At 50.2% G+C, this 22,820-nt stretch overlaps 1 protein-coding gene across 6 annotated transcripts in view; it reads right to left on the reverse strand.

Annotated features, from left to right (window-relative positions):
• Agap1 (ArfGAP with GTPase domain, ankyrin repeat and PH domain 1) overlaps positions 1-21,815 on the reverse strand; it is a 436,006-nt gene extending 414,191 nt beyond the window's left edge. For all 6 annotated transcript variants that reach the window (XM_028755318.1, XM_028755317.1, XM_028755316.1 and 3 more), the window contains exon 1: positions 21,653-21,815. In XM_028755318.1, coding sequence (XP_028611151.1) covers positions 21,653-21,815 — 163 coding nt within the window. The remainder of the gene's footprint in view (positions 1-21,652) is intronic.
• Between the last annotated feature and the right edge of the window lie 1,005 nt (positions 21,816-22,820).

The following is a 22,820-nucleotide window of genomic DNA, read 5'->3' on the forward strand; positions in this document are numbered from 1 at the left end:
TTATAGAAACTCAGCCCTTGTCACCACATAGGTACAAGTAGCCCTCAAGGCCGCAAAGGGTGTCACAACAGCCAGGATCTACAGGGCACTCTCTGCATGCCCAAGTCCTGGGTTAGATGTATCTCTGTCACATGACCACAGTCCCTGAGCACTTTGACCCTTGCTAGGACAGTATGTATGTGCAGTCACCCTTGAAGTGCACAGTCACATGAATCCCCAGGCGCAACTCTGGCTCAGCCATCAGAAGTCATCTACATGACTCAAGGAATCGTGATCTCAACTAACTACTAGGATAAATACAGGCCTCCAAGAGTCAGGACACTGATGGCCCTGAGCCCAACCTGAAACCTAGGGCAGACAGGAGCCAGGCAGAAAGAACTGCAGGTGGTGCCCCATGCTGTCTCCTAGAAATGAGTCTATAGACAATAAGCAAGGTGAGGCTGAAGAGCAGACAGGCCCGTTGCAAAGGCCTGGATGTTCTGTTGGGTGACTACTTTTTTTTTATTTGCTTCATGACTTATCCTCGAAAACCTTCAGAGCAAGGCCAAGAATGCCATTTCATTCTGGAAGCTCTAGTGGACCTTTTAAAGGCTTGGGCAGAACAAGGCCTAGCTAACTTTATACTCTCAGATCTATTTATGGACTAAGTTGTTGGTCAAACGCATCGTTCTCTGAGGAAGACGTGTGTGTGCAGACCACAGTAGCACACAAAGGTGGGGCTTGCAGAGTCACCTGTGTTTGGCCACACCAACACTAATGCAAGGCTATGAAATATACACATCAAAGGTAGGGAAAGCCAGGCTGGGTAGGGAGGGTAGCTCAACTTGTAAGGCACTTGCCTTGCAAGCATGAGGATCTGAGTTTCATTTCCAGAACCTAGGGGGAAACTGTATGTGATGCTATGTACTTGCAATTCCAGTGCCGGGCTGGAGGGCTGGAGACAGAAGGATCCCTGGAGTTTAATAACCAATAGTCGGTCTAACCTAACTGAGGAGATCCAAGCCAGTAAGAGACTCTGTCTCAACAGTGTAGCCAGCCTTTAAGACATGACACCTAACCTGCACACACATTCACCTGGAGACACATTACTATGTACAGGCATGTCTGTGTGAGGACATGTGCATGGGCAGAGTACACATGAAGGCAAAGACAGCTACCAGGAGCTCCAGTTTCAGGCAGTCGTGAGTGCTGGGAATCAAACGTCAGTCCCCTATATGAGCAGTCAGTGCCCTTAACTACTGAGTCATCTCTCCATCCTTAGGGGTCAAAGTGAAAATGTCAAAAGCTACAAACTGATGCTACTGGGGAAGAGTTAACCTTGGCCTCAGAAAGCTGAACAGCAGCAGGCACTGGGCCTTTGGGCTTTCCACTAAAAAAGGCAGGACAAAGGGTCCAGACACACTGGTATCACAAGAAAACACATGAGTCCACTACCACATAAGCAGGAAGATGGCAGAAATCTTCCCTGTCCCCAGACTCAGGCCCACCTTCTATTCCTCATACCATGACAACTGAATGGAAAGATCCAGATCATCTAAACCAGCAGGGCCCTATTTGGGAACTGACAAGAAGCTGCATACCCGGGCACCACCCTGACCTCTCTTGTTAACCCTCCAGGACTGAGAAACTGAACAGTGGTCCCTCAATACCATAAGGCTGTTTCCAATACTTCTTCGGACACCAAACCCACTGGGTTAAAATCATATCTATACAACAAGTTGTATCTGCATGATGCCTACGGGCATGCTCCCGCTACCTACAATCACAAATGCAAAGTCAGTGCTGAGTTGTTCAGGGAACGGAGTGGGATCAGGATAGCTGAATACAGGTGCAACTTTATGAATATTTTCAACCTACAGATGGCTAAATCCAAAGATGCTGATAGACAGGGTGACTACACCCTATATAAACAGGTGGGAAATGGGCCTACAGGGTGGCTACATGCTATGTGAACCCATGGGAAAGAGAGGCTGCGGTGTGCATGCAAACACACCACAAGTAGAGTATCCCTACTGAACATGGAGTGGGGGAAGAAAGTGGCCAGTCTTCATTTTTCAAACTTCATCACATCCAGATTATTCCAGTACCAAGAAAGAGCCAAAAAGCCGTGTGTGAACTAAAAATATAGGAGAAGCCGTTGGAACTGACACAAAACTCCCTGAAGACTAACCTTGATCAGACCAAGTGCCACCTCCAGAAGAAGTGCCCAGGCAGGTTCCAGGCAGCCAGAGGCCCACTCGCTGATTAGAGACGAGGAGTATTTCTCCCATGGCACTTATTGAAAGACTAAAACTTTCAGGCACCTATTTTCATAATTACCTGGACAGGGAGGCAAAAGCGGGCTCTCTAGCTGGTACAAAGGTTACCTGCCAATACGGGACAAAGAAGCCACGCAGCAGTGACTCGCAAGACTGAAGAACCAGGAAGTCCATCCGGCATCTGCTTGCCAGTGGCATACAGCAAGGCATGCCCTAGCAGGGACGGTGAGGCAGGTCAGGAGGTATGAGTCCTACCCTGAAGTGTGCACAGCTCTTGGCATTTTCTAAATGGAAAACAGACTCTTGACCAAGATCAAAGGCAGCTTCCCAGCACTGCTAACGCAGTGTCAGGTGAAGAAGGGCTCAAAGGCATGGTCATGTCATAGACAGTGACTAACCATACACTCCAAACAGACACACAAGCCAGGAGGTGAGTATGGGGGCAGACAGGCAGGCAGACAAACACGGATAGAAAAACAGAGTCAGAGATGGACAGACTGGCATGGAGAGACAGAATGAGATGAACATGTACACACTGAGAAAACAGAAAGAGAAACAAATACACACACATACACAGAAAGAGAGAGAGATACACACAGAGAAAACAAATATACACAGAGAGAAAGAAAGATATAGAGAACTGATACAGAGAGGGGGGCACAGAAAGAGAAACATGCACAGAGAGAGAGAGACAGACAGACATAAAGGAACAGACACACACACTGAAAAAGACAGAGAAAGAAAGAGAAGCAGACACCCACACAAAAAGAAACAAACACACAAAGGGAGAGAAAGAGAGACAGAGAGACAGACATCAACATACTGAACTCCTTTAGGGGCCTCTCTAGGAACAAAAGTCCCTAACTGGGGAAACCACATGGATTTTTCTTCTCCCCTGTAAGTACCAGAGAAAAGTTCTAGACTGCAAGTAGTCAAAAAAGAGTTCCATGTGAAGGTATCCAGGAGGCTTGCTCCTAGCCAGAGAACAAGCCAGTGATCTGGCCAAGCAAAGGTTAATCATCAAAGAACTTAGTCAAAAGTCTACCTATGGCAGTCACACAGAACTGGCTGGAGGAAGTGGGGAGGGGGGGCGCCAGGTTCTTAGAAAAGTCAGACTGCACTGGTTTCTGTCCTATGGCCTGGGGTGGGCAGACAGTCCTTGCTGAAGAACCAGGGATCACAGGTAGCCATGGTTAAACAGAAAGGCTGGGTCACTCCAGCACAAGAGACACACACCTCCTAGAAAATGCCACCATCTCCACCTGAAACAGGTGTGCAACCTTCCCAACACAGAACTTTGCACTGCAGAGCAGAGACAGAGGGGAACCCAAGGTTCCCTGCCTCAAACTAACTCTGGGCTGTCCTGGACACTAAGATTACTTAGCAATATCCCTACTCTCCACCCATAAGTTGCCAGTAACATTCCTCTTTTTTTGTGTCAAAGCAAAAAAAAAAAAAACAACAACAACAACAACAACAAACAAACAAATCTCTACACATTGCCAGAGGGTTCTACAGAGGACAACACAGCTTACACACCCACCACACCCTCCACCCCTAAATGGAAAGAGATCTTAGTCAACACCTGAATTTGCATACAGGGAAACTGAACCACCAGGGAAGGGAGAGGCATGCTGGTTCTTGTCTGTACTTTGCAACCTCTATGGCAACCTTTTCCCCTCCTTGGTCTCACTCCTCCAGCCAGCCGAGCTCACCCCAGCAGTACACTTGTGAGCCACAAGGCACAGCGGACTCCTTTCTGAGAGCAGGTGCTAACCCTGCTGAACTTGAACCCACAACTGGTGAGATTATGAGTGCCAATATGGCAGCTTTCTTAAAAGCTAAACATACAACCACCACACCTTCCAGCCACTCTGTTCCTGGATATCCACACATATCTGCTCGCGATAGCTTTATTCGCAAAAGACACAAACTGGATACAATCAACCAATGTCCTTACAACCAAAAGGGGAGGGGGGGACCAAATCCAGGCTGTAGAATATTACCCTGCAGTAAAAAGTAAAGCAGACGATACACAAGTTGGATGCATCTTCAAAGCAGGCTGAGTTAGAGGGAGCTCTGCTGCAGAAGCCCATTGCTCTACAAAATGACCCAGGATGGCGGAAAGTGAACCTAGGCAAGCGGACGGTTAGGAGAAAGGGCAAGATGCACAGGAGTGTGAGGAAACACAGAGAGGCCATGGGTATAGTCCGAAGTCCACTGTGGTTTCATGTCAAAACTCATCAAATTGTATGCCTGCAGGACATGAGCCACAGGCCTCAAGTCACAGAACTCAACTGCATGCAGAAAGAACAGTATAGGTGTAAAGCTAAGCCAGTCACCATTTGCACCCTACAGTCCTGCCACCTTCCAGACAAGTCATGCCCCAAGCCAGGGAAGGGTACATAGGTGGGACCCTCCACTTTCACACACCAACAAAAGGGTATAAGGTAACATAGCCTCATCTACTCCTCCCGCCCAGGCAGCAGGCTAGGGCAATACAAACGGCCACTTCCACCTATCACCTCCCTCTACAATGTCAGGTACACCACTTTCATTATGAGGACATTGACTTCCAACAACTATACTATAATTACAAGTCTGGATTACATCTGTTAAAAAAGTGACTTCAGTTAGTATTGGTAGCTGGTTGCAAGTGTGAGGACCTGAGTTCTAGTCCCAGCAGCCACTGAAAGAGGGCAGGCATGGAGGTTTGCACTTATAAACCTAACACTGGGAAGTCAGAGACAGACATACCCCAGGGCTCACTGGCCAGTGAGAGGCCATCTCAAAATACAATGTGGACAGCTCCTGAGTAATGACATCCAAGGACGACCTCTGGCTTCTCGTGTACACAGCATACTGGACTCCTTCCTGGGGCCTTTATTATTAATGCCACCATGTATGTGAGGCTTGAGCTTAAAAGCTATGGTCTCAGCAGTGTGAGCTGCCAGCCAGGTGCATTTCAAAGGCACAGCATTTGGAAATCCTCCCTCCTCCGAGACTGCAGAACCTGTAATCGCAAGCAGCTAGCTTGCCATGAGCCTCCTCCTCATGCAACTGAAACCCTCAGTCATGGCTCTCAGCCACCATCAAACCTCCGAGCAGCACAGTTCACAGATCAGAACGTGTGGAGCTGAGGGAGGCAGACTCTCAGGCCAGCCTCTTGCTTTTGTTGTCGTTTGGCTTCACTGACATAGCTGTTGTAGCTGGTGTTGTGGTCCTGGGTTCAGATTCTGCCTTAGTCACTGCAAGCTCATATGGCCTTTGGGTGCCTGCCCTGAAAATGGGGGTTCCACCATCCCATCATGGGATGACCCAGGTAACAAAGGCCTTAGCATGGGGTCAGCGGGCAGTAGGGGAAAAAAAGGCAAAATGAGAGGAAAGGAAGTCGTACATGAAGTGTCTGATAGAAATTTCTGGAATCCAGAAGCAGGAGCAGCTGTCAAAGATGCCTGCAGGCAATGCTATCATTTACAAAGCAAAACCAGTCCCTGCCGATGGGGCAGACCTGACCCTGGGAGCCAACCCTGCCCACCCTGGCAGCTGGCCTCTCCCTGGCACTGGCCCTGCTCTCTGAAAGCTTGCATCCTCTCTTCTAAGAACTGCTGAGAATGTAAACCTGAATGGAAGCCCTGGGGAGGTGCAGGGGACACTGGACAGTGAGCACCCCATGCTGGGCTACAATCTACCTCTGCATGGCAAGACAGACTTAGGCAGGCTGCTTTTTGCAGAGCACTACATACACAACAGTAGACTGTTGCTACACATGAACCCCAGAAAAAGGAGTCATGGCGCCTCCAAGGTCAGGAAAGAATGCCAGAGATCTTAACACACAGGGGACTCCCCATCCCTGTGAGGAGAGTTTCTGTGAGATTGTGGGAGAGGGGTGCAGCCTGCTCATCTCCCCTTCCTACCCTAGTGCATTTGCTCAGTGCTCTTAAGGACAAGGAACCAGAATCTAGACGCAGGGACACAGTGTGTCCTGTGGCCCTGAGTCCTGGCAGCCTTGCTCTGGAGGCATCTGACCAAGAACATTTCCGTGACATCACAGTCTACAGCCTCTCAAAGAAACTCAAACACCTAATGAAAACCCCTAGTTTTATGTTCAGAATAAATACAGGATAGCATAGTCTTGTGGCTTAGGTCATATTAAAAAAAAAAAAATGGCACCCTTGATTGAGTCTCAATCTAATGGGAGTTATATAACAAGAGCCAAGGTAACCGTAACCATGGAAAAAGGATCGTCTAGATGCGTTTATGGAAAAGTTTGCCACAATTAGCTCGGTGTGGCATCTTCCTACAGAACCTGAAGGCAGGTGCTGTTTCAAGTCTACATTTGGTTATAGGATACAGAGCACCCTCTGACATGAGCCACCACACCAGGACTCCCTCCCATCTGTCAGTACACACCTGTCACTGACGCAGGGCCAGGCTCTAGGATCCAAGTGAGAATAAGGCAGACACTTGCCCTGGCTCTAACAGAGAGATGTACACACACACACACAGGGAAGGAGGGAGGGAGAGAGGGAGGGAGGGAGGAGGAGGGAGGGAGGGAGAAGGAGAAAGAGAGAGAGAGAGAGAGAGAGAGAGAGAGAGAGAGAGAGAGAGAGAATGAGCTTAAGTTTCCACACCCGACACAGATCTGGTGTATACACGAGGCCTAGTGTATACACTAAAGACTGTTTCTGAGTGTCTCCTCAGCAAACTCTGTGCACCACACTCAGGCGTCCCAGCGAAATCCTGGGTATACACTATACACAAGACACATGAGTCTCTATGAGCTACATGCCACGCACACGACAGGCACACAGTGTGTTCTTCCTTTTTGAACATTCCTCCGGACTATGTTGACTGTGGAAGGGGCCTATGGGTAACATTTGGTGAGATACACTAGAGCAGGCTAGCCTCCCTTAATTCCAACCATGCCAGGTCAATGAAGTCCTAAGTTCAGGAACAAAGGAACAATGAATGTGTAATTTCAGAGGCAGAAGAATTCTTAAAACCAGAGCTGGAGCAAGGTGTGACAGCTGACACAAGTAATTCTAACACCATCGGTATTAGGGAGATCAAAAGTTCAAAGCCAGCCTGAGCAACTCAGCAAGAGCCCATCTCAAATAACAACTAACAATAGCAGTACCAGGTAAGGTAGGTGATTCTTGCCTGTAGAACTAGCACGGGGGAGGTGGAGGAGTTTAACATCCTCCTCAACCATGGAAGGAGTTTGAGGCCAGCCTGGGATACATGAGACTCTATCTCAAAAAGATAAAATATAAAAATAAAAAAACTCAAGTCCAATCCCATGGGTCTGAGATACAGAAATGGAGGCACAGAGGAACAATCGTTTTCCTCAAGGGCCCTCTGGCAACATGGTGCAATGGGTCTATGCCAGACCTGCAGGTCGGTGTGTTCTGTACCCAGCAGACCAGACAGAGCTAACAGGACTGTGATCCTAAAGGTATTATCAGTTTGCTTCTAGAAATCAGTCACGGTATTTACAAGGATACCTCTCCCAAGACAGCCCAAGCTACCAAGGTCAAAATGCGGAGCCCTTCCAAACACACAGATAGACAGACAGACAGACAGACAGACAGACAGACAATGTGTGCATGTGCCTGTGTCTGTCAGTATGTCAGTCTGTCTGTGTCTGTGTGTGTGTTGGTCTGTTACTTAAGTCAGGCCACAGGCTTCCCTCTGGGCTCATCTGTGAACTGTATCAGGGTTAACAATAAAAAAGCCTGTCTTCTCCAGCATATGTTATATCTCCAGAATATGAGACACCCTCATTCAATCCCCACTGCACAGGTACCTTGTTGCCACTGTACCTACTCACACAAGCAGACCCTTTGAACTCTAAGCCACAGTTGGATCTGCCTTGGTAAACTTTGCTGCAGCCAAACTCAGTGTCAGCTAGGTTACTCTGCAGGCAGTCGGAGAGAGGAGGGACTGGGGGGGTTGCAGGGAAAGCTCACCCTGCAGCCATTCAGCTTCTCTGCATGCTTCAGGTTTTCATCTTAAAATGCTGATGAAAAAGACTCCCTTGGGATATTCTGAGTTAACAACCAAATCACTTGGTTAAAAACCACATGCTCACACAAACCTCAAGCCATCTGAGTGGGGTGTACTCTGCAGGACAGACATAGAAGGTATAGAAAGGTGTCCACAGAAGGGCTGCATCAATCAGGGAGCCATGCACTCTGACCACCCCCTAAACAGCAAAAGCGAGTGGATGCCTCTGGCCACAGGGGTAAGAGCATCCTGGCTTCCCACGGAACTGAGGCTATGTGGCTCTAACTTGGCTTTCTCTAGCAAGGCCGCATGCAACCCACAAATCCTATTGTGACATTCTTGATGACTGCCAGGCACCAAGAATGGATGTCCAGTTCTGGAAAAGAGGCAGCAGTTATGAGTGCTGCTGTGACAGCTTTCTGAGCCTCAGGCTGAAGCTGAGGGCTCAGACCTATCAGTGCTCTTCATCCCACCATGGCATAAGCTTTCCAACCTTCTGGAAGTCTCCACAGTGCCCACCCTCAGCTCATTCACAGCAAGCCAGCAGCAAGCTCCGGACCCCTGTACCTCAAGGCTAGAATTCCATGGATTAAAGCCTCTGTGTGAGCGAATACACACACCTGGTGTTGACAGAGAGGTGCATAAGCAGGCACCATGTGGCATATACTAAGTGCATTTCACAGAAGTCTGCTTGGTTAGGAGACTTCAGCGACACCTATAACCTAGGTGGCCTGAACAGTCTCAGTGAGCTAAGCACTTCTGGACCCACACAGCCCATGGAGGAAGGCCACAGTCGCCATAAGAAACTGATGTATACCTCAATCATTTGTACAATAATCTACAACCAGCAAGAGGCTACAATACTGTCCCTGCCACTCCAGACCTCCAAGGCCATCCTTGCAGACAGAGACACATCAACGAATCCCACATAACCATGTGACCTTCCACCCAAACATGGAACACAGTCCCTGCGCCCATGTTGGCAGAAGAAAACCTCAGCTTCTTCCCACCCTTCTTCACCCCAGTGCTCACGGGCACGATTGGTGTCCTTCTACTACATCCTTTAGAGTTGTCTGTTTCCCAGCCACCCAAACCCCTGCCTGCCCCCCCACCTCCCTTACCAAGACCTGAGACTGACCACTCACACCCCCTGCCACTGCCTACCACCCGAGCAGGGCCCCACAGCCCCACCATCTCTGCCCTGCATAATGATCCTACTCAGCTCCATCATGCAGGCTACGTAGGCTTGAAGGAGCCTCTCATGTCCCCTGCTCCCCGGCTTCTGTGCCCCACCCCCACCCCACAGAAAGATCAATGCTCATCTGCCAGCCCCACCGGCCTGAGTGCAGCTCCGCCTGCTGCAAGGACTGGGTAAGATCTCCCCACTGCTCCCATACTGTAGTTCTCTTCCCATCCCAAGCGAGGAGAAGCAAGACCCTCCCACTGCCAGCCCTCAAAATAAATATTTGTCTTTGCAAAGCCACTGGAGAAATTCACACAGCCCTGATCCATGTCCTGTGTCCTTCCTGGTTGGCCCAGAGCAGTAAGGGCTGTACAGAGGGGGAGGGGCCACTCCTGGGACAGAGCAGCAAGAACAAAGAAAACAACCCCCAGAGAATCCAGTTGGCAACACTTGGCTTCTCTTTCTTCCTTTGTGTCTTAGCTCTAACTGTACAAACAACAGCAACTGAATGGTGTTAATACGTTGTCATTAGGACCACAGACAGCTGGGGCCAAGCTCCACAGCCAGTTGCCTTTCAAATACCAAGGAAAGCTGCACTCAACCCTGGGGCAGGATGAGAGGGGGAGCGGACTCCAGCTTGACCACATGCCCCAACTGTCCAAGGTCCACCCCAGGCCCAAGCCCGAAGGGAAGAGGTCTAAACTCCAGTCCCACCCAAAGCACAGGGCTGCTCACTGCAGGACTGCACATATACAAACAGCTACACACGACAGCGTGCTCTTCATCCAAGGGGAGAACAGTCACCCAGCAATCCTAGACCTGACTATCTGATGCCCAAGTCAGGGACAGGAGAGTGCTGGCTCTCAGATCTTTAAAGCTAACAGTGAAGAGGAGGGGCTCTAGACGGAGGCGACAACCAGCCCACTGTCCCGAGTGTGCTCAAGTGAACCCACTGCTAAGCAGTGCTGGCCTGGTTGCTGTGTGCAGAGGGAAGGAGAAAGTCAGAGGATACTACTTCCCTTCCAGCCTGTACACAACAGAAATGTAGACACAAGCGGACAAAGGGCTCACCTGAGAACATGCCCTGAGCCAAGACTGGGCACCCACATGCCTGTCAGTGGAATGAGAAGCCCGCAGCACAGCTGAGCCCTGCCACCCATGTCTGGTCTATTTTAATTAATTAGTATGCAAAACCTTCCTTCCTGTTACTTGGGTGTCCCTGTCATATGTCAAAACAAGGGGCTCCCAAAAGTGATCCAATCTGAGGTTCTGTCAATCCCCCCCCCCCCCAACACACTCTGAAACGGCCACTGACTTTTCAGAGCAGACTTAGGGACTAGCTCACAGCAGCCCAGAACCTCTGACCGCTGCCCAAGGCAGGCAAGCAGGCTTCCAGAAGTCACACAGCGGAGCTTTAAAACAACACGAACAGTTAATATTGGCGGTCCACTGACAGGACCTAAATCCCCTTCGAGATGAACCTCTGGGCACGGTTGTGAGGAGCTTCATGAAGTGGGTGAACTATGGAGAGAAGACATGGTAAATGCAGGCGCCATCGTCCCACAGACTGGGATCCTAAACTAAAGAGGAGAAAGTGAGCTGAGCGCCAGCATTCGTCTCTCTGCTTCCTGACTGTAGTGCAATGTGACAGCCACCCACTCTCCTGCTACCATGGTGGCAACGCTCTTCCTGCTGCAATGAACTGGACCCTTCAACTGAGGGCACAATAAACTTGTTTGTTTTTGTCAGGTATTTTGCCCCTGTAATGACAAACCTGTAACAAATGCAAGTCCCCAGTACTGAGAGTGCAGGGACTCTTGTGAAAACAGAAACAACAAATACTGGGCTCTCCTCAAACATCCTCAGTTAGTATGCCCATGTTAAGTAAAACTAAAATGCTTGCATTGAAACTAAACATTCCCAGAATGACCGCTTCCTCTTTTAGCCTGTGATCTGAGACTACTACTATGACAGAGGCTTGGCGAGGCCTGCCCTAGGCTGTTTTCAACATGGCCCAATTTGCTAGGGCCTGTTGAATGTCCACATGATTGGAGAGAAGCATTGGAGGATGGTCAGTAAGGATCTGGACTTCTTCTCCTAGAAGCAAAGTGTCCCCCACCCTTAAAAGCTCCTGCCCATGATGCTAATGACAGGCAGGCACCATGAGCAGCTTTAAGGATGAGACAGTTGCTTGTATAGAAACACTGAACAAACACTCCAACACTGCAGCCCAAAAAAGACAATCCCTACCAAACAGCGGGAGAAGTGTGAAATGTGCAAATGAGCCTGCTTAAACAAAAACCAATCTGCTCCCAGAGCGAGCAGGGTGGCCACCTGTTCAGGGCTGGTGGAGTCCTGATTACAGAGGAAGAAACAATACCAGGGAGATGACAGCCCCCTCTTGGGTCCTGGTCCCCACCCTCAGGCCTATATTTAGTCTGCTCTCTATGGAAAATGTCCCGACCCTGCACACAAACAAGCTATTTGGCTGGTTATTCAAAGGCTCCATTAACAACCTCTTCTGCCCATGTGGTATCTGCCCCCACCCCCAGCCCCAGACACAACCCTGATGCCCCTCTGACTTCTGGCCTTGGTCAGCTGTGAGCAGATAGCGCAGGAAGGTAAAGCGATTGCAGCTAAAAGATTGACTATACTGGCCCTGTCTGTGGGGCATCTCCAATCTTAGAAAAGGCAAATGGCTGGTTCCAGGTTCCAGAGCACTAGACAAGGGGCACCAAAAGTCCCTCCCACCACTTCAGAGGCCTGGACTCCCTGCAGCACCACACAAAGCCTTTCTTCTCCAACCCCTCAACAGAAATAACAGATGCTACAAAGATCAGAGATTAACATCTGCAGAGTGCATTTTCTTCCTCAGAGAAAGGTACTTAACAAAGAGAAGGAATTATGCAGCTAAGCACCAGATCGGAACCCCAAACCTGGGCTTTAAAAATAACTAAGCCTCATCCGGCTTTCCCAGACTCAGTCGCTTAAGCTGGGGATGGAGAGGGAAGGGGGCACAGCGGGGACACAGGTCTGGGTTTTGGAACCATTCCACAAAACCAAGAGAGAGGGGACTAGTGGGTACAGTGATCTGATGAGCGACAGGAACAGGAAATGGCTCTAAGTGAGGAGGGAGGGAGGTAAATGCAGGAGAGAGGTATTGGGTAAAGTAACAGTAAGGCTGTGTGAAAAGTCACCAGGAACCAGACTATTATCTACCTGAAGAGACGTGTAATAGACTAGAGTTGGTGTATAAATATACATAAATAGTGTCAGTGAAATTTTCCCATCTGGGTTGACAAGTCTCCCTCCAAAGTCATGGACCATCTAACAAAAACTTCAACATCTGACCTGAGATCCCCTCTCTGAGTTGTTCAGGATTGTCCAAGAGACTCCCAAATCAGTACAGGCTCAGGCTGTTGCCCTTGCTTACCCCCAGAGGTAGAAGGCAAATCCCTACTGAAGACATCCATGCACTTCAAACATAGGACCAACAGGACCCAAGCTGGGTCTGCCTCAAAGTCTCCTCCCTTAGGACTAGCTCTTATGGTAGCAGAAGGTGTCATGTAAGCTTCCCATGGAGGGAAGCAACCAAAAGTCCTACCCAGCTATTACAAAACAGACACGTAGCACAGTAACCCTCAAGATATTGTAGTGACACACACGCACGGCAGTAACCAACAGCTCTCTTAACTGGACTTAAGGCCCACTCAACAAGAAGGAAATCATGCCTGAAACCAGAAAACCTAGCCAACCATCCAAGGCTACTGAAGGAGGAGAACCTACAACTATCACTTTCTTAACCCAGCATGATCCCTAAATAACTCTAAATATGTATCCTCATACCCACAGGTAAGTGCAATGCTCACCTTCAAGAAAACGTCTGTTTGCAGTAGACAGAGGCCATTAGAGAAAACTGCAATCAATCAAAATACAGAGCCAATCAGAATGACCGACCTACAACACACCTCCTGGATCTTCAGAGATCACTATGGAAGGGGATGGGGCGGAGGGGCAGAGTGACTGTAAGAGCCAGAGAAACAAGAAGTTTGCCCTGAAGTAGTATCGCCTAGAGATGTCAGAAAATTGACATGGATGTTGAGGCTCACCAACATGGCTCCCTGAACACCATGTGAACAAGGCTCACACCAGCAGACTTGCTGATGCTGAAGAGGGAAAACTCACAAGGCCTCAACCCCAGACCAAAAAGAAAAAACCATAGGCAACTAGGTAATGCTGATGGGGAGAAACAGTCTTCCCAAACAAGAGTCCCCAATAGGTTATCCAATAGCAAGTGGCCAGCCCTGAAATCAAGGTGGGGTTGGGGGGGATGTGTGTGTAACATTGCATAGGCTAAACAGGTTATATTTATGTATTTAGGGATAAGCACAGACACACACACACACACAAAGAATAAAAGAAAAAAGAGGCCATGAATTTGAGAGAGGGGTGGCAGCAACATGGGAGGTATGGAGGGAGGAAAGAGAAGAAATGAAAAAAAATGCATAATCTCTTTTTTTTGTTATTTAAAAACAAAACACACACATACATGCACACATACGCACACACACACACACACACACCCCAGGGAGTTGCAGCCAGCCAGAGTGAGACCTGCAACAATAAAAACCTGCAGGGCCTGCAGAGGAGGGAGTGCTGCCAAGCAAGGGATCTGGTTGCAGCAGAAGTCTGGTTTGGACATAAACAGAGGTGGTGGTGACAGGGCCGCAGGTTTGGCTGTGTCCCTCCTGCGGCAGGACCTGCCTCTCTTCCCTGAGTCACTTCCTTCAGGCTTCTCCTCCGTGGCTCTTGTGAGCTGCTGATAACAGGCAGCAGCTCGGCTCTTATACAGATGATTTCTAGGCTAGGAAACAGTGGTGACAAAATGTATCACCTACCAAATTATCATAAGAAAGCAAACGCAGATGAACACCATCTAAATATGCACAAGACAGGGCTCCAAAAGCCAGAGGATGAGGTTCAACCAAAGCCTTGAAACCCAGGAGGAAATCAGGCATCAGGAGGTTCTACTCTCTACCGGACCCTCGGGTGACCTCCAAAACTCCACACTCAGAGGGCACTTATACTCAGTCTTCTATGACCATCATGGGGACAAGGTGAACTTGGACTTGAAACCAACCAAACTAGCTTCCAGTTCTTCACCATTGTTCAAAGTTTTTGACATTAGTAACTTCCTAAGCAACTGACAGGGACCCCAATGCTGGCTGCGAACACTGCAGGCCAGAACAAGTGGCCAGGCAAAGAGAGCATCCTTTCCTCTTTTCTACTCAAAATGGGGTCCCTGAACTGCAGACCTTAGAAATACGTGCACCCCAGCCCTTCAGAACCAGGGACTAGGTTGCCATCTGTTTCTGCAAGCCCTCAATGTCATTTGCTTACCCAGTTAAATTTAAGAAACACTGAGTGACAGTCTCCATGACATCAGTGACACAGCCTGTCACTCAATGATCCCTCTGGGTCAGTCTGATTCTCTGAATTTAACCAGCTTCTGGCAGAAAGAACTACCAACTTTACAACTACTGATTTGGAAAAGCTCCCGAAAGTATCAAACTTCTCCTTCACCTACCACACACACACACACACACACACACACACACACACACACACAGCCATAATGTTTTAGTCCTATGAAGCTAAGCATCTACATCCAAATCTTGTCCAGCCCCAACTTCTATGCTCTGGACAAGATTTCACTTCTGCAGGAGGGTAACTCAGTTCACATACACAAGGAGGCTCTCAAAAGGAAATGACCACCCAATGCCCAGTGAAGGGTGTTCTTCAAGCACAGATACTGACTGGCCAAAGCACCAAGGACTCAAATGTGAGCAAGGCCTGAGATCTGCCCTTGGGAGCTCCCAGCTCTCCACATTGGGAGCAGGAACGTAGCTGAGCCAAGGGCAGCTGGCACAGAAGCAGGGGGGTCTCAACTCCAGGGAGGCAAGGCCAGCTGTGGATAACACTGACCCACACCAGGCTTCAAGGTGTCTCTGTGAAGGGGTATCCATGGCATACCTAAAAGCCACGAGATTGTGAGACCTTCCAGTGCTGGTTGGACATGAGGTTTCAATGGGAAGCAATAGGCAACAGCAGCTTCCAAAGGAGATGGTGAAACTGTCACCTCTGAATAAACCTGTAAATACATCTGTAGTACGACCACCAGCACGACCACTAGCACGGCAGATGGAAGCCAAGGGAGAGGTGACCCACCCATGGCCAGAGGAAGAAACTTTAGTCCTAAACACACACACCTGCAGCAACCAGATTAAACAGACTCTTACCAAGTTTGCTGTATTAACCAGCTCTAAGACAGGCAACTAAGGGAACTCCACACAGCAGGGGCTCCAACTCTACCTCTGCAGCTCACCTCAGATAGGTTTTCTACATCTACTGGGTTGCAGAACTGTTCTGTGAAACTTTCCTCTGAGATTGAAACAGCCCATCCTACAGGAAAACTCTTTTAAACAGTAAGGGGAACAACTCAAAATAGCTCTAAAAAGTCCCTGAAACTAACCAGAGTCACTAGGCCCCTCCCTCCCTCCCTCCCTCCCACCCACCCACCCACCCAGAGTAAGCAATAAAAGCTGGAGAGTTCCCCTCAGACCAACCAAGCTGCAGAGAGGACTCAGACCAGACCAGCTGCCTGGAAGAAACAAACCAGTGGAGCTGCTCAGAAGAGGTTAGACCAACTGAGTCACTCGGAATAGATACTCTCCAACCTGTTCAACTGCCCCCAGGCTATGCAGTGTGCTTCAGGGTCCCAGCTTTGTGAGCTGCCACCCATGCTAGGATAGGCCTTGGTGATGCAGCTGTCTTTGCATCACTTCTGCTCCTGTAAGTGACCCCACAGCCACACCCCTGTAAGTAACCTCAAGAAGACTGGACTTTGGTGGCATATCTTCACTTTCGTTTGTCATGGGATCCCTTTCTGTGGTGTGCTGTGTCTCCCTGGGAAAAAATTGTGTCATAACAGGATAGTAGCATGTTTCCACATGATGAACTGGCATAACGTGGGTTAAGTACCCCTGCACTCCAATGGGCACAGATGTTCAGCAACACAAGTGCATCATGGGACTGAGCAGACTCCCTGCTATCTTCCAAGATTCCCCAAATGCTGGGGCTTAGATGATACCAGAGAGCCATCAAACTTGCACATACGCATGTACACTCAAGAGGACATGGAAGGACCATGCCCTTCCCCCTCTAGTCTTCCTGTGGTGGACCAGGGCAGGACATAGGTATACAGATCAGCCACCTCGTGAGGACAGCAACATGAACCCTGAGGTGGGAAGGTGTCTCTACTTCAGAGACTTGGTTAGATTTCCCAGCAGTGCCTGGTATGACTGGAAGCGTACTACCAGGCTGAATGAGCGAGCCCTAGGCACACACATGGATCCTGGCTCTGCTGTTGGCAAGCTGAATTACAATGTGTGACTGCTAACAGAGGCTTTAGCCTTAAAAGAGCAACAAGCTTTACTTAACGAGAGAGGTGGTTGGCTGGTACGCCTCAACCCATCCACCCTAGAGTCCTTGACTAGCCAGAGGGAAAGCTTACTCAAGAGGCTTGATGGAGGTGAGGCGGAGTCTCAGGCTCACTTCTGGACAGGGATGGCACATGCTACACCCCATAGCGGACCACACCCCTACAGGACACTCCCAGAAATCTGCTGGGCAAAATGTGAGACTAATCATTAATGTTTCCTTAAATCAATAAGATTCAGGAGTCAAGAAGATTCTCAGAGTAAGAAAAAAATACAAAAAACAAAAACAAAAAACAAAAACAGTTTTTTTTAAAGGTAGTGTTTTAAACCAGGGTTGAGGATGTGCCCAGGCCTACAAATACTATCCTCAACATACTGTTATCTGAGGATTTCAGTGGGCTCTTACAACCATTTTGCCTGTCTTTACTTTCCAAGGAAGCCAAAATCATCTCACTGAGACGCAAGCAGTAACTGAAACATCTTCCTCTTCCCCAAGGTTGTTCCTCACCCCAAGAGCAAACAATCATGTAGATGCCAGAAAGCAGCAAGGTTTTAAAGACATTACAGCAGAGCCAAATGCTGACATGTGATGTCAACACAGAAACTGTTTCTTCAAAAGTCCCCTAAGGCTGAAAAGCTTCTGTTGTGACAATCCAAAGGCCTTGCTTGATAAGGAGCCATGGAGGGGAGAAAGTCTAATTAGATAGCTTGGGAAATGACAGGTTTGGTTTTGTGAAGCAAGTGATTTTTAAAAAAAAAAATTTCCAGTGATATGCATACCCTTTCCTGAAAGATTCATGTTTTGTAATTTCTCATGCTCATTCTTAGTCACATCACAAGGAGACACTTGGGTCTGTCTCTGACAGGGATGGGTCTCACTTCGGTTACTGTAGTGGTCCAGCACAGGCTCTAGTCATGGTCTACACTCTAGTCATGGTCTCCAAGCTTGTGTCACCTTGTACCACCAAGGTAATGCCTCTCCAGTTCAGCATCAATGAAGACACAACTATCCAAATTTGGTGTATGTGCATGTTGTATCTGCATATACCTGTGTCTGCAGGTATCCACATTTTGGCTGGACCAAAGAGGATATCAGATTTCCTTGAAGCTGGAGTTACAGGCATCCACCAGACATGGATGTTGGGAACTGAACTTAGATCCTATGAAACAACAATGTTCTTAACTACTGACCCATCTCTCCAGCCCCCTAAGAGTTACTGATTAGTGGGATACCACAGATTCCTAATATAGACACTCCTTACAGCCCACTGCTATCATTCTTAGTTAACATCTAGAATTTGACAGTAAGGCCCAATAGCTAAAGATACCACATACATAAGAGATGAAGAAATCAAGCTGGTATTGACCTGGCAGTTTCATCACCACTGGCTAACATTCATAGTGCAGTTTTACCCAGCTGTGACTCCCACAAGCTATAACAAGTTATATGTATGTGGCAATATATGCATTAGTGGCACAAATGTTATAGGAGTAACCAACCAGTTTCCCATTGGATTTAAATCCTGTTCTACAAGACACACTCTATGTCTGGCATTGCTAACTAGGCCAAAAACTCATGCCCTGCTAAGTTATAGGCCCTAGGGGAGAACCTAATACTATTATTCTCCTACATGGACATAATAATAAGCTGGCCCCTAAATTAATCTTTATACCCTTAGATTAGCACACCTCTCAACCCTCATCAGAGAAGCTTCTTTTTGCAGGAGAGATCAGTAGACACCCACAACTGGTCAATATGCAGAGCATAAGAAACTGGGGGGTGCCCAGCTCTAAATGGAACACCTGTATAACACTGACTCCCTCTCACCAAGGCTCAGGGATCCTTGCAGAGGAAGGGTCAGAAAGATGACAGTGGAGGTGTACACCGAAGCAGGAATTGCTGGACATGACAGCACTGTGCACGTGAACAAATGCCAGGTGTGACAGTGTTCACAAGACCAGGCTGCCAAAATCCCAGCACAGATGGGGAAGGGCTTGCCTCTAGTTGAGGAGCTACTGGCACTTAAATACTGCTTTGGGGAGGAAGAGTCAGTTTTCTTCAAGGATGTGGCCCCTAAAAGAGCAACCGATGCTCCAGTGGACCACCCTACACCCATGCACAGCCACACAGCAGCAGTAAACAGACTCTGTGTTCTTAACTGCAGTCAGAGTGAGGAAGCACATGAAGCTGGGAGGGGAAATGGGAAGTGACTGGAAGGTAAAGATGATCAAAATGATCAACACACACACAGACGTATGCATGAAGTTCTCAATAAAAAATGTTTGTTCTCTTCTCAACCAAGACCACCATGTGACCACAACTCAGCAACCATGCCAAACATCAAAGGAGCAGTTGTAAGACCTGCCCATATCTGAAAACTGACACGAAAATGCCATTGCATTATAACTCACGAATTAGGATTTAATTACATGAGGCTCGGTGAGGTCCTAAAACGGTGATGCTTTGGGAAGACAGAGATTCAGGGCCCTACTGACCCCTTAGCTCAGAGGTCATCACCCCTCCCTGACTTCTACCTATAAGATGAGGCCGTTGTGAATACCAAAACATCTGTCCTCAAATTCTCCACAAATGTGCAGTGCACCACTGTAGATAAGGGCACAATGAACAGAGACAGATCCGACGGCTTCTCTGGGCTCACTGAATGCTACAGACTTACATAGGCGTTCCTAGTCCTAACCAGATTATAGCATTATCAGAGTCTCCAGCATGAGCCATCCATTAGTTCAGGTTTCACTGAGAACAACAAAAGTTACAACCAAAAGGGTACTTGGACTCCTATTATTAAGGTGAGTATCAAGCTATCAAGAAGAGATCATTGTGGAAGAATAATTAAAAAGCGAAAGAAGGAAGGAAAGGAAGAAAGAAAAGAAAGAAAACATCCTCTTGCTAACAAGACCCTAGAGTGCAGCTTTAAGAATGGGAAATGAGTCACACTCAGCTGGAGGTCTTTCTCTCCTCTAGAGCGAGGAGCTCTGCTCCAGTCAGGTGCATTCCACTCCTGGCACCAGCTTTCAAAGGGTTTCATCAGACTTCTGTAAAGGCAGCCAGAGAGCTGAGCAGCCATCTGAGAGAAACATGAGAACCTTTCAGCACTTCTGACAGGGACTCACACACGGCTCTCAGATCAACCCAACAGCTCTATCTCCTCACCATCAGCTGGGGGGCTGAGGGGAAGACAGTACCCTCCTCAACACCACAAGACTCCATGCCACACAGAAGCCGTGGCTCTTAATGGGTCTGGAAGCATCTGAAGCCACCACAAGCAGCCATGAACACTCAGGAGGCCCCGGTGCACTGGAAGCCAGTCCCTCATAAGGACGGGGCTTGCTTGGACCCTCCCCTAGAATTACAATATATCCTGTGGATAGTTAGTCTTCCAGCCTGCCTGGAACATTGTTCAAGTACATGAGGCTGCCAAATGCCAAGAGGATCAGCAACAGAGCCTCCACCATCTCCATCCAAGCAGCTAAGTTTTAAACCCAAACACTTCAGGGTTAGAAGTTCAGACAGCATGGGAGCCAAGCTTTCCCGGGGGCAGAGGCCTTCTCACAACAGGGGGAGGAGCCCAAGCAGTACCTGCACCTGTTTCTGAGCACACTCCTGCTGGACTTGGAAGGTTCCCATGGTCCTCAATAGAGGACTCACCAGCCTTTGGCAGGCACAGTATTATACTAGGACAAGCCACCTGCAGGCCTTTTACTGTCACTGGCCAACAGCAACTCAAGAGCTGCTAATCCACTGGCTGAACTATGACACATTACCCACTTAGATGCCACCTGCTCCCCCAGGTAAGTGATGGCAGGCCGGGAGAAACAACCCAAGGGAACAGTTCAGGCACCTAGTAGGGGAGAAACAGGAGCCATGGGTAGTCCAAAGAGAACACAAGCCAGGGCAAAGCCGCCAGCTCTGTCCTCCCCGACAGGGATATTGCCCTGCCTGACACTGGGGAGTCAGACAGTGTTCTGTGCAAACACAGGCTTATGGGTAGCAGGACCGTCCACTTTTCCTCCTCTTGGGTGGCTCCCAAGTGGCAGGTGTATTAAAGTGCCCCCTTCAGCAAAATAGTATCAAGGTGTCCTGCCTCCCTAGAAGGGTTATAATTTGCCTAAGGACTTTAGTACAAAACGGCCAGGGTTTGAACAAGGCCAGGCTGATCAGCAGCACTGGGACATGATGCTGCCTGGGTCCCATTGGCTTCCTACATGCGCCAAATCCAAATGCCTCCCCTGTATCCACGAACTGGGAAAAAAAGACAGCCATGAAACAACTGAATAAGCTGGCCGGAACAGCACCCCCAGCAGCAGCGCTTCTCAAAACACATCTTCAACGTCCATGGAAGACGCTCAGGCCCGGCCTGATAACCTGTCATGGATCGAGTGGCGCCATCCTAAGCAGCTGCCCCCCAGGCGTCTGCTGGGCCCGGACGGGACATGCGGGCGGCCCAGGACGCAGCAGCACTTTCTCACAGGAGAGACTCCATTGTCCCATTATCAAACGAACGCTGACAATCAATCTTCCCAGGCAGACCGGCCGGCCTTGCGGGGCAAGAGACACCGCAGTGCTCTCTCCGCCGGGCAGCCTCGAGTGTACACACGCAAGCACACACGCGCGCACACACCCGCCGCGCCAGGGCGCCCGCTCCCCCGCGCTTTCCAGAAGCCCCGGGCGGCCTGGCCCTCACCTTCGATGGCGATGACGTGCTCCCGGATCTGGTTCTGCAGCACCGGCTCCTCCACGCGCTCCAGCAGCTCATAGATGGAGTAGATGTTGGGGTGGACCGACTCGAAGCGCTGGATCTCGGCCCGGATGGCAGCCGAGTTGGCCAGCTGCTGCTGGTAGTTCATGGTGCAGGCGCGGCGCCCAAAGCCGCGCGCCCCCCGTCGCCGCCGCCCCGCGCCCCGGAGCCCCGCGGGCCACCGAGACCCGGGGCGCCGCAGCCCCCGGGGAGCACGGAGCCGAGGAGGCGCAAAAAAAAAAAAAAAGAAAGAAAGCTGAGGATGTAGCAGTAGAGGGGCTCAGTTCATGGCAGGGACCAGCGTCCCGGGTCAGCGGGCCGTCCGGGGAGACCGCGGCGCCATGGAGCGCGGCCGGCCGCGGAGGAGGCTTGCTCGGGCGCCTTCCCGCGCCGCAGCCGCCCGCACCCCTACGCGCCGGCCGGCCGAGCAGCCATTAAAGCGCAGGCAGCGCGGCGCTGCGAGCGCCGGGGCCGAGGCCCCCGGGCAGTGGCCGCTCTGCTCCGGGGCGCACCGCTGCGGCTAGGTCCGCGCGCTTGTGAGTATCGCGCTACCGCGCGCACCGGGGCCCTCAGCTTCCCTGCGCCGTCCGCCGAGCCGGGACCGAGCTGTGGGCGCCTTGCCAGCCGCGGAGACCGCTCCGAGCGCCGCCCGCCGCTGCCCGGCCAGCCCCCTCCCTGGCACGCAGGGCTCCGGCCCACGTCGGCCCCGCCCCCGCCCGCGCTCGCCGCCCTCCAGCCGCCGCTGCGTCCTCCGCGGCGCTTCCCAGCGCGCCGGATCCCGGGGAATTGCGCCAGACCCCGCCCAGCGCTGCCTCTGGGCTTGCTGGGACTTGTAGTCCATCGCGCCGCCCGGCCCGCGCGCGTGGGGTGCGCTCTGCCCTCGCGACGCAGCACACTGGGCGGGCCCCGCGGGACACCCGGACGCTGCTTCAGCCGGCCGATCTGCTAGCTGAGAGCCTTGTGCCCTGTCGGTTATCCCCAGTGCCCCGTGCCAGGCCCCGCGCCTCGGTACCGGGAAGGTGGCGCGCGAGCCCGCCCGCCCGCCCGCGCTTTTGTTTGTTTGCCAGTAGAGCGCTTAAAGAACCTCTGCGACGCGCGGGGTCCCCCTCCCCTG

This window comes from Grammomys surdaster, unplaced genomic scaffold (genome assembly GCF_004785775.1).
Source record: "Grammomys surdaster isolate TR1022 unplaced genomic scaffold, NIH_TR_1.0 126059, whole genome shotgun sequence".
Lineage (NCBI taxonomy): Eukaryota > Metazoa > Chordata > Mammalia > Rodentia > Muridae > Grammomys > Grammomys surdaster.